Source organism: Dasypus novemcinctus, chromosome 27 (genome assembly GCF_030445035.2).
Source record: "Dasypus novemcinctus isolate mDasNov1 chromosome 27, mDasNov1.1.hap2, whole genome shotgun sequence".
NCBI lineage: Eukaryota > Metazoa > Chordata > Mammalia > Cingulata > Dasypodidae > Dasypus > Dasypus novemcinctus.
This window is the reverse complement of record NC_080699.1, coordinates 8921840-8933707: the sequence shown is the minus strand read 5'-3', so window position 1 is coordinate 8933707 and position 11868 is coordinate 8921840. Positions and strand designations below refer to the sequence as shown.

At 40.0% G+C, this 11868-nt stretch overlaps 1 protein-coding gene and 1 long non-coding RNA gene across 2 annotated transcripts; one reads left to right on the top strand and one right to left on the bottom strand.

Moving 5' to 3' along the window:
- Positions 1-240: 240 nt before the first annotated feature.
- MMP13 (matrix metallopeptidase 13) lies at positions 241-11665 on the top strand. Its single transcript, XM_023592029.2, has 10 exons — positions 241-367; positions 456-697; positions 1329-1477; positions 1681-1806; positions 3788-3949; positions 5494-5611; positions 6662-6795; positions 7744-7903; positions 9584-9687; positions 10324-11665. The coding sequence occupies exons 1-10, from the start codon at positions 248-250 to the stop codon at positions 10422-10424; spliced, it is 1416 nt and encodes a 471-aa protein (XP_023447797.1). The 5' UTR covers positions 241-247; the 3' UTR covers positions 10425-11665.
- On the bottom strand, positions 3931-6738 carry LOC131276247 (uncharacterized). The gene is made up of 3 exons (XR_009183745.2): positions 6563-6738; positions 5975-6086; positions 3931-5827 (listed from the first exon to the last, which is right to left on the bottom strand). It is a non-coding gene; the product is annotated as an uncharacterized lncRNA (long non-coding RNA).
- Positions 11666-11868: the final 203 nt, after the last annotated feature.

Sequence of the window (11868 nt, the reverse complement as noted above, 5' to 3'; positions counted from 1 at the left end):
TTATTTTGCCAGATTGGGTTTTTTTTGAAACTGATGAAACTGGCGATGCCCTCATTTTATGTTTCCCACAAGGTCTACCACAAACCAACACTCCTTGGGAGAAAAAAAAAGTCACCACGTAAGCATGTTTACCTCCAGCCGAGTAGGAAGTTGAAGCGTATCCATAGTGATGACTCACTATCGAGGCCTATAAAAGCCGAGCTATTGGTCCAGGGAGAGGCAGCAGCCCCCGGGCACAACCATCGAGATGCATCCCGGTGTCCTGGCCGCCCTGCTCTCCCTGAGCTGGACTCGGTGCTGGTCCCTGCCCCTGCCCAATGAGGACGATTCGGACAACTTGTCTGAGGAAGACCTCCAGTTTGCAGAGGTACAAGGTCTTGCGGATCCCAATGATGTGGCACATTCCCTAAATGCCCTTCTCGTTTAAAAGCAGGTGATTTTGGTGTCTTTTCTAGCGCTACTTGAAATCCTATTACAATCCTCTGAATCCCGCTGGAATCCTTAAGAAAGCCGCAGCGAGCTCCATGGGTGACAGGCTCCGACAGATGCAGTCTTTTTTCGGCTTGAAGGTGACTGGCAAGCTTGACGATGACACCTTAGATGTCATGAGAAAACCAAGATGCGGGGTCCCTGACGTCGGGGAATACAATGTTTTCCCTCGGACTCTCAAATGGTCTAAACTGGATTTAACCTACAGGTAAAGCACAGGCTTCTTTACTGTGTACTAGTTTTTAAAATAGTATTGTCTCTAATTCATAGTTTAACTATCTAATATGTAAGGAGACCTTAGCTATTTAACTGGTAGTTAAGTCCAGGCTTAACTGTAATACTGTTGAGGAGAATGTCTCATCACATCTTTTGTTGTTAAGTTAACCCAGCAGTAATTTTCATTGGGACTCTCAAAGTTTTTCTTTTAGAAATGAAATCAGTGTAGACGAGCAGGCTTGAGAAACTTTGCAAATGTAGTACATTAGGAGTGTCTATTCAACGGTGTTAATGTTGGAGAGTCTCACTCCAGGAACTTTAGAAAGCTCTTTCATGTATTTGGCTATACCAATGTTAGGTTACACAATAAGTTCTATTAAACATCTGAATATTTTAAATTTAAGATACCAAATGGTCAGATATTTGGAGATAACAAACGTTTGATTAAACTGGTCATTTATCTGTATGGCATCATAAATAGTCGATTCTTCGAAACAGTGGATCTCTAGTACAACTTTTAAAAAAGACACTGCATTTTGAGTTTTAAAAAAACACAGTATTCCAAGAATGGAATATAACTTTCACCTTCGAAAAATTTAATTGAAACTCTTTCTACTAAACAGGATTGTGAATTATACCCCAGATTTGACTCATTCTGAAGTTGAGAAGGCATTCAAAAAAGCCTTCAAAGTTTGGTCAGATGTGACACCTCTGAATTTTACTAGACTTCACAATGGCACTGCTGATATCATGATTTCTTTTGGAACTAAAGGTAATAAAGCAGAAGCAGTTTTGAAGCATTTATCCATTAATCTCTCTATCTCTCTATCCACATTTGATCCTCAATTGGTCTCATTTTTTTATTCCTTCTTTCAATCACTCATTACTTTTTGCAGCATTCAATAAATCCACCAGGCACCTGCGCTAGGCACTGGCAGGTATAATTTAATTCCTAACTCTTGCTTTTGTTTGTAGAGCATGGCGACTTCTACCCATTTGATGGACCCTCTGGTCTGCTGGCTCATGCTTTCCCTCCTGGGCCAAATTATGGAGGAGATGCCCATTTTGATGATGATGAAACTTGGACAAGTAGTTCCAAAGGTAAAATTTCTTATAAAGCTTTAAAAAGGTAGTAATCCAACTCATGGATTGTTAGATTAGGTTAGCCAGTGAACCCTCTGCTAAGAAATTAAGAATGAATACAAATGAATTGTTCTTGGTTATAATTTCTTTAAAAATTAAGTTTATATCTTATAACTTATTTGTGTCTTTAAGTGGCATTTCTATAAACCAATGTGAAATTTATCAATGTCACTTGAGGACTACTTAACTAATTTCAAGGTAAAACCAAAATGTCTCATCTGTCAACCAAGGTGATGTTTCTATGGATTATCTTCTGGCATGTTGAAGGAATACTAATTATTACAAATCTGTATTTAAAGCTATTAAGATAGGATCTGTAGGCCATAGATGAGTAGGGTGTGAGGGGGCTGAAATAGTTTTTTCCTTGGTAGAAATAATAATGACATAAATTATGTCAACTTCTGACCTCTAGTATGTGAGTTAAATATTTCAGACTTGTCTCTATTATTCATTTTATAAATGGCAGTCTAAGAAATCTAGATGGTGTCTGACTCCAAGCAGTATGAAACAGACCCGATGAAGGTTGTATTTATAAGAGCAGAATGAGATCGAGTATTTAATGAACACAATTAGTAGTTGAATCTTCAAGGCTCAAAAGAATTAGGAATGTTGATTTAGGAAGAAGATCCAAATAGGTTGCTAAAATAGAACTTAACTTTGGAGCTATAATGAGACCTTAGGTGTGATAGTTACAGGTAGTCTTCATAGACAGTTGATTTTTATAATTAATTTAAATAAAAAGAATTATTTTTCCAAAGAGCAAAACTGAATAAATGATCAATGCCTCAAGTCTTGAGTTGATTCTGTCTATAGAGGGAGAGGTGAGAAGCTTACATATTTATGTTCTGAATGCTTCACAGTAAGGATGGTTTTAGGAAGAAGGTATAGCATCTGATATCGTAAGATGGAGTCACAGTAAGCCTCAGTTTTAGATTCCTGCATAAATTTTGGGTTTGAAATATTTAGTTTAAATGAATGAAAACACCCACAAATAAATTTGTATTATTTTTTTTTCAGCTGAAGGCCAAGAAGAGGGTCCATTGTTAGACATTTCAAAATTGAATTATTTTTCACTCAGATCATGTTAGCATTGCCCTCATTATCTGTACAAGTTAGTAAATTGGTTATACATTTTTTTAATACACCAGCTATGAGCACAAAAGTTATGCAAGGCAAAATTGAAGCCACTGGTTATAGCTTTGGTGTGTTGTAAGCAGAATAACAATTGCTATTGTCTTATTCTTTTAATCTTTTATTGTATTTTTTTCTAAGTTAAAATACCCTTATAAGGGGGTTCAAAACTTGGCAGAAAGAATGACTAGAGGAAACAAGGAAAATGCAGTAATACAGTGGTCTTCAGTAATAGAGCAAAGTTGACCAGTCATGTCCAGAGTTTCTGTTTCTCTGGAACCAGAGTCTAGAGCTGTTCTGGATGAACTGTGTTCCCAAGTGGATTCCCATGGGCCTTATTTGGTGCCTCCTCCTTCCTTGGCATCATCCCTGGGGAGGCTGCCTCCTGCTTGGCTGATGCTCTAGGCAGCATCCTAGCAATTGTACCCCCTCTGTGGCTTTCCCACTCCTTGTTTAGGGGCATCACTGTCCACTCTCCTCACCTGACCCGGAGACAAAAAACAAATCAGGATTATTGTCTTCACAGTAAATCCTTGCGGGTTATTAAGTATTTAAGAGCACTCTGCTGATATTCTAATTGTGTAGGCAGCTGCAACCAAAGAGAACACTAAATTTACCAGGATTTAAATCACGGCTTTGAATCTTCCCTTCAAGCAACTAAACGTTAATTAAAAAAAAAAAAAGAGCAAGGTAGTCAAGAAAGAGAAAGAGTGACGTCCCAAAGTGATAATGATAAAGAAAACAATATTTTTCAGGAACCGGTCAGTGGAAGACGCTGTTTTCTCATTGGTTCTCTGTTTCCTCCCAGGCTACAACTTGTTTCTCGTAGCTGCCCATGAGTTTGGCCACTCCTTGGGCCTCGACCACTCCCGGGACCCCGGAGCGCTCATGTTTCCCATCTACACCTACACTGGCAAGAGCCACTTCATGCTTCCCGATGATGACGTGCAAGGGATCCAGTTCCTCTATGGTAATTCCTAATCTGTTCTTTCAAAAGCATCAAAGATGCATCTGCTGACTTTCTAAGTTATGCATGAATTTGCTATTGTCAACACTGCTGTCCTGGTTTGCCCCTAAAAGCTGGGACAACACCCATTTTTTTTCTTTCCAAGTCAATCTACTCAAGTAGAAAATATTCTGTTCTCCAAGGTTTTTGCAGAATATAATTTCTTGCATTTGTCTATTATACATTGTAAGGTACATATGATGCCCTCAAAACACTTCTGAGAAAGGAAAATATTTTATTCCTCATCTAAATGATGAAGAAACCAATCCTTAGAGAGTTTTAAGAGTGTTCATATAGTCACACAGCTGAGGTAAAAGGGAGAGATTAACCAGCTTTTATAAATTCTGGCTATCTTCCAACCACTCCAATTGGACACAGTAAAAATGGCTTAAGTGGCCTGTGGTGGTTTTTAATTAGCATTTACAGTGACCAGAACTTCCTTTTCTCCTTCCAAATTTTCTAAAATATTTACAAAGTAATTAAATCACTACCCAACAAGCGACAGTATCCGCCAGGAATAGAGTTACAGCTGCAATGCCAAGTTCACCCGTGTGAGGCCCACTGGAGCATGTAGCTCAGAAAACACACTCATGCCACCCCAAGCCATTCTTTCTCCCTTTAGATGTAAATCTACTCTAGCAGCTCACGTAGGGGCTGCATGAACTTGAAGATGGCAAAGGGAATTTGCCCTTTTATTTTGCCATGCTTGGTATTTCTATGATGTTGTGGTTGAGTGACTGAAGATAAAACTAATATGAACCAGATAGAGAAAAAGCAGCATAGAATTGTGCACTGCACGCCCCTGCGCTCACGTGAGCTGGTGGAAACCTTACACACCCGTGGCAAGTCACATCAGAGCTGCTGCAGGCCTGGCTGGCCACTGTGCAAGCTGAGAGCGGTCGGCAGGTGCCGGCGCTGGTAGCAGGGGCAGGCGAGGAGCAGAGTGAGGGCTCCCGCAGGATCCACGTCCTTCAGAAATGGCCCAGGTGAATGTGCTTCTCCAGGGCAGTGTCTCAGTAGGTCATGCAGACAGTGGGGACGTTCCTTAATGTCCCCCGTTGCTGTCATCAGCCTCAAAAAAACTAAATCGGGGAAGTGGGTATAGCTCAGTTGGTTGAGCGCCTGCTTCCCAGTATGAGGTCCTGGGTTCAATCCCTGGTGCCTCTCTTAAAAAACAACAACAGAAACCTAAGTTTGTAGTTACAATGAAGCTCAAGGGGTCTCGAAGGATGAAAGGAGGAGGGGATGTCCAACCCGCAGGGCCTTAATCATCCTGGAGGGAGGGAGGAAGAGGGTGACCAGGAGTCGCACGTTGGTGGAGTCGGGGCCTCTGGACTTGCTGTGCTCCCTCCAAGGCACCGGCGCCTTCTCCCCGTCAGGTGGGCCAGCTTGCCGTGCTCCCAGGGCGCGTCCCCGAAGGTGAACCCTTCTTAGTTTTTGACTCAGTGTTGACTGTGCAGCAGGATCATTCACCTCAGGAACTTCCTTGGTTCGTTTCTTGGCCGCAGGTGCAGGAGATGAGGACCCCAACCCCAAGCACCCCAAAACTCCCGACAAATGTGATCCCTCCTTATCCCTTGACGCCATCACCACCCTCCGCGGAGAAATGATGATCTTCAAAGACAGGTACCCCCGGATCCTTTCATGAACCTTGCATGTTAAACACGCTTGCGAGGCCGTGTCTGCAGACTGCCACCGGTGAGGCTGACGGCGAAGATAGCGGGCCTGGGGCAGCTCATTTCCGAGGTTTAGATCAGGCATGAATGATGGAGGAAAGTTTTACTTTTCAGTGGATGATCATGGTCTTGTGCATTTATTTTAACATCTTTGGTTGTAGTCTTTCTTTAAAAAAAGAGATCAAGTATTTATGCAGTATTTTTCTGTAAACCTATTAACTCCTTTAATGAAAAAAAGAAGGAAATAAAGATAACCAAGTAAATCTAGAAATCTAAATTATGTAAGAGACAGACAAGTATTGAAAGTAGTTACCGTATCAGTAGACCATTACTCATAATGTCCACATGAATTCCCTTTGGTATGGAAAGACGTTGGTTCTAGATACATATGGAATGGGAGAGGAGATGCTTTCATAAACCTAAACCTGCAGATAATGAAAGATGTGACATTAATTTTTAATTCCTGCATTGTTCTAATATGCTTACTCATTCGTTCGTCCATTCGTTCCTTCAATTACTTGCTCTCAGCCGTGACCCAATAACATTCCCATCCCTTCGGTTACTGTTCCAGTGGCATTGCCCTGCAGGTGTCCTCTCATGGGCCAGTTTCCCCAGGCCATGAGGTCAGGGAAGACCTACTCCATGCCACTCGCAGTTTCCTTCCAGAGCCCCACAAGCAGGTGGCGCATGGTACTCACTACCGCCCTTAGCGAGTTGTCTTGTTCGGGTGCGCAAAAACTGAACAAGGCATGGTCCCAACCCACAAAAGACCAAGGCTGTGTGAGACTTGAAACCTCAATACCTTAGGCTGACGTCAGGACAGCAACCGCTTGTAACTGGCCCTTCAAGGGAAGTGGACCTGTCTCCCACTTCACGGGGGATAGGGAATGAGTAGGTCTACCTTTCTCTGCAGTGATGTGGAGACAGGTGACTGGAGGCATAGAAATATCCCACTTTATTTTTACTTCCAGTAAATTCTGTGTTTTCACTGTCACATTAGATTCTTCTGGCGCCTGCACCCTCAGCAAGTTGACGTGGAGCTGTTTTTAACAAAATCGTTTTGGCCAGAACTTCCCAACCACATTGACGCTGCATATGAGCATCCCTCTCGTGACCTCATCTTCATCTTTAGAGGTAAGACTTCCGCAGGCGAGGCCCTCACTCCAGAGCAGGCGGGGGTGACCCCAGGGCCGTCGCAGGCTTAGTAACATGACCGCTACTGAAAATATAACGGAATTAAGAATGAAGGATAACAGATAGAAACCAGAAAGCAACCGAAACCATTCTACCAAATGCCCCCCAAAGGTTTACATTCCTACATATCACATTCACTCTTTGGTTCATGTTAACTACAACAGTTTGTTTCTCTTATTTCCTCTTAAAAAGTAGTGTCTGAACAAACATCCTAACAATGTACATTTGGAAAATTTGAATAAGATATTTACCCTTGAGTCAACCCTTCTGAAAAATTAGTTCATTTTATTCTCCCACTTTCTTTTCTAGTCCTGCACCAGAGCTAATACAGGGTTTTTTAAAAAAGACAAAACATAATTATATTTGTAGTGTAGATACATTTTTGTATTCGACTTGTTCCCTTAACCTAAATTTATGGATGATTTTCCAAATTGCTACCTCATCTTCATGATTATGATTTATGATGACTACTTAACATTCTATTGATGTTAAGTTGTTTCCATTATTTGATTATTATGATTAATGCTACAATGAAGTTACCTTGCAGAAAAGAAATGCATTTGCTGCTGGTATAAAACTTGAGTTTCAAGCTGATGTACCAGTCTTACTGTGCTGTTTATTTACACAGAAATTTTCGTGTATTTTACCATCCAGCTCCAAACTAATACTCAGAGAAAATAAATTGCCAAATTAATTATGATATTTGGCTAACTGTACTCAATGTACTCAAACTAGGAAATTAGGATTTTAAAGAGATTTAAACTGTTGGGAGAATGCTCATATTTCTGTTTTAAGCATGTTTTATTTTTAATTGTGTAAATAAGTCTTTCTTTGTTAAAGTGTCTACATATGTAAGTCATAATAAAACTATCCTTTCTCTTATTCTAGGCAGAAAATTTTGGGCTCTTAATGGCTATGACATTCTAGAAGGCTATCCCAAAAAAATATCTGAACTGGGATTTCCGAAAGAGGTTAAAAAGATCAGTGCAGCTGTCCATTTTGAGGAAACAGGCAGAACTCTCTTCTTCTCAGGAAACCAGGTGTGGAGGTATGGCAGCCATATTTATTGACTCATGTTGTGTCGTGGTAAAACTCACTGCCAGAAAGTATTATCGCATGCATTATTTTTAAATGTCAAACCAGGTATTCATTTCTGTTCATGTCAGCTCCATCAGGAGCCCAGACAGGTATTTACAACTCTTGAATCCTCTTAAACACTCACTCTCATACACACACACACACACACACACACACACACATGCTCACCTCTTCTCAACCACTCTCTTGTTTTGAGCCATTTGATGTGTTTCAGCCATGGTAAAACCATCTCTTTTACTTTGGCATATTCATTCCTTCTAGTCTTTTCTCCTGGATTCTCCTTGTCATTTCCCAATTTGCACGTGGCAATATCCTCATTAGGACCTCAGTTTGGGATGTCCACCCCGTTCTGAAGGCAAATGGAATATTCAAAACAAATGTCCAGGTGAAGGCAGTATTGCCATCGGCAACACGTAGGAGCCCAGATGCCTGGAAATATTTGGGGGTGGGAATATCACCTAGTTATTTTGTTTATTTCTCTCCCTTGCCCCTCCGTTGTCTGCTCTCTGGGTCCATTTGCTGTGTGTTCTTCTGCATCTGCTTGCGTTATCCCGCGGCGCTGGGAAACTGCATCTCCTTTTGTTGCGTCATCTTGCTGCGTCAGCTCTCTGTGTGTGCTGCGCCATTCGTGGCGGGCTGCGCTTTTTTCATGGGGGCGGGGGGGGGGGTGGCTCTCCTTGCATCTTTGCCTTTTGACGCCTTTATTTCTGAAAATGACACTCATGACTAAAAATCACTGCCAAACTGTCGTTCCAGTCTCTACACCCCTATTTGAAGTCCGGGGTTCAGCCAAGATGGATATCTCAAATACGTTGTGCTTTTACGGCACCTAAACCTTCCTTTATGCAACTACCTTTGCTTAGAAAGGCTTTCCTACATCTCCCCCTCTTCACTGTGTAAAGTCCGCCTGATATACTCTTTCCACCCCCTTCCCCTGTCCTCCCTGCGTATTTCCTGGTAACTCTCTCGAGCTTGGCTTCTGTGGCTGGGTGGAGCAGTTTTGTCCACACGTGTCTTAGCTTCCCTGACAGTGCAGTACTTTTTATGACTGGAACATACCTCATGGGTATAAAATAATCCCATCAGTAGTAGAAGCATGTTAGAGCAGCCTGCTCACCCAGGTTATTTCAGAATGTGTTGAGTGGGCTGGCAGGTGGGAGTGGCAGAGGGGGAGGCATATGGGCTTTGGCGTTTGGGAAACCTGCACTCTCTTTTCTTCCCTTAGTACCATTGTTCTCCGTTAAAACTCTTAAGTACAAAAACTGAAATATATTTTCTCATCCACTACTGCACTTAGCAAGTTGCTTACACATAGTGGGTGATCAATCGATGACTATTCAATGAATTAATATATATTTATTTCACTCTAAGCCCACTTGGTGGCATGCTTTCATAATAGATACATAATCTGTGAAATGGAAATGAACTTGTAACTAACTTTGCAAAGATGGTCTTGAGGTAACTCAACAAACACTTACCAAGCATCAAATATATACTCAGTATTATAATTCATAATTTTAAAAAGGAATCAAGTTTCTAAAATGGACTTACGGTCTTCAAACTCTTGTCAGTTTTGGGAAGTACCATATTATGTTCCCTGTATTTATAGGATTTCTTTTTTATTAAATAGATATGATGATATTAACCATGTTATGGATAAAGACTACCCCAGACTAATAGAAGAGGACTTCCCAGGAATTGGTGATAAAGTGGATGCTGTCTACGAGAAAAATGGTACCAGTTCCATTGCATTGACCTTAATGGAGGGTTTTGGTAACCCCTCAAACACTTTCTCATATAAAGAATTTTTACACAGGACTTCCGTGCATTAATAAATGTATGGCATTTAAGGAATTAACTTTTGTATGATTACTTACATAGACAATAAAGAAAATAACATGCTTAGAATAAGTGAGAATTTTACTTAATGATTGCTATTTGTACCAAAGAAAGAATGCCAAAACTTAAACACTACCTTAAATTATGCTTAAAGATACCTAAGAAGTGAAAAGTATTGACAGAATTCAAATTGGAGGTGGAGTGGGGAATGCTTTGCATGTGAAAACATGTAACTATTCTGACCATACAATGATTTTTTTGCTTTATGAAAAGATAAATTATCCCTAACCTACAGCAAAATACATTCACATCAGAAATTCAAGCATCAAAACTACAACTCATGGCAAGACAAGTAGTTCTAGGTGACAGCTTAAGGGAGCTGGGACTTCGACATCTTTCTTTTTAAAGCCATAGTAATACCTTCAAGTATTAGGAAGACTTAAAAACATAAAGTTTGGGAAGTTGATGTTATCTGGAGTAAACCTTGTTCTTTTCCAGCTCTGACGTGTTTTTTATGGTCCTTTCTCCTAGGTTATATCTATTTCTTCAGTGGAGCCATACAGTTTGAATACAGCATCTGGAGTAACCGCGTTGTTCGTGTCATGCCAACAAATTCCCTATTGTTGTGTTGAGTCAGTGTCCTTTAAATTTTATTTAAATCCTGGAGAGCATTTGGGAAAATACTTGCAGGGGCATGGGGGGCGGGGGGCAGGGATCAGGGATAAGCTTAGTTCTGTGAACAAGCGTCAGTAAGTTATCTTTGAATACGTAGTACCTAAATGGTTATGCGTGGCTGGAACCACACTGAAGAATTTTAAAGTCATGAAACTCAGTCTCTCTAAGGATCACCTGATTCTTGTGTACTGTACAGAAGTGACAGTTGACGATGTTTCCCACACCAAAAATGGAACCTGTGGCCTGTCAAAATGAGTTAAGATAATTTTAAATATATTTATAGGGAAACTTTTCAAGGCAGAAAAGTAAATCATATTTATATAATTAACAAATCATCTAGACTTAAAAGACTAGAATAGTATGAAAATAGAAATGTTTTGGAACATATGGTAGTCATACATGAAAGAAGATAAACCAAGCATTGCAAATATCTTTCCAAAGAAATAAATTATTTGTATCTTGCACCAAGAATAGTTGGACAGGGAGTGGGTGTAGCTCAAGCGGCTGAGCTCCTGCTTCCCATGTTCGAGATCCTGGGTTTAATCCCCAGAACCTTCCAGAAAAAAAAAAAAGAGAATAGTTGGATGTTCATGTCCCTCTCCACACAGATACGCAAGGAAATAGCAAAGGCACTAGGAATAAAAGAAAGACTATTGGTGAGGAGAGTGGACTTAGCCATTGGATTCTGTTTAATTTTCACTTTTGAGAGTGACTCAAGGGCTACTCTTAAATAAGACAAGTAGCTCTTTGCGTATTTATAGAAGATAAAGCAAGATATCTCTTATTAATATATTTCAGACCTTTTGATAGACATGATGGAAAGAATTAAAGTTGTTATCAAAATAATCCAAGGTCACAAGTATGCCCCCCCTTTTTTAAAGAAATCATTTGGTTATGTAAGAGTAAATAATATTTTAATCCTATTTTATCTAGATAATTATTTTAATAGTCCAGCTTATCCTGGATACATAAAGTATTTTTTGAATAAAATGTATCTTTAAATTGGAAGTATGTGTGTTAAAACAGAGACATCCAAAATAAAGAGAACAGTTTACCGGACTGTGATTTCCTCGAGGGGTTATGGTTGTGCGCGTTTTTTTCTCTCTGATTTTTTATGCACGTTTCACAGCATATAATATTTGCAAAACGTAGTACCAAGTGTTTATATTGTTTATAATAAAAAGATATTTTCAAAAGACATTGTTATAACGTGTATTTTATCTTGAGGTGTAATTTTAAGCTTTTTCGACAAAGTTCATTCAAATTTTTCCTTTTCATTGCCAATACTTCTTGGTGAATGTTTTTCTTTTTGTAAGAATACTAAATCAAAAATAGGGAATGGGAAGTTAGGGTTAAAATATACAGGGTTCCAAGGACAAATACTACATGACCTCAATGATA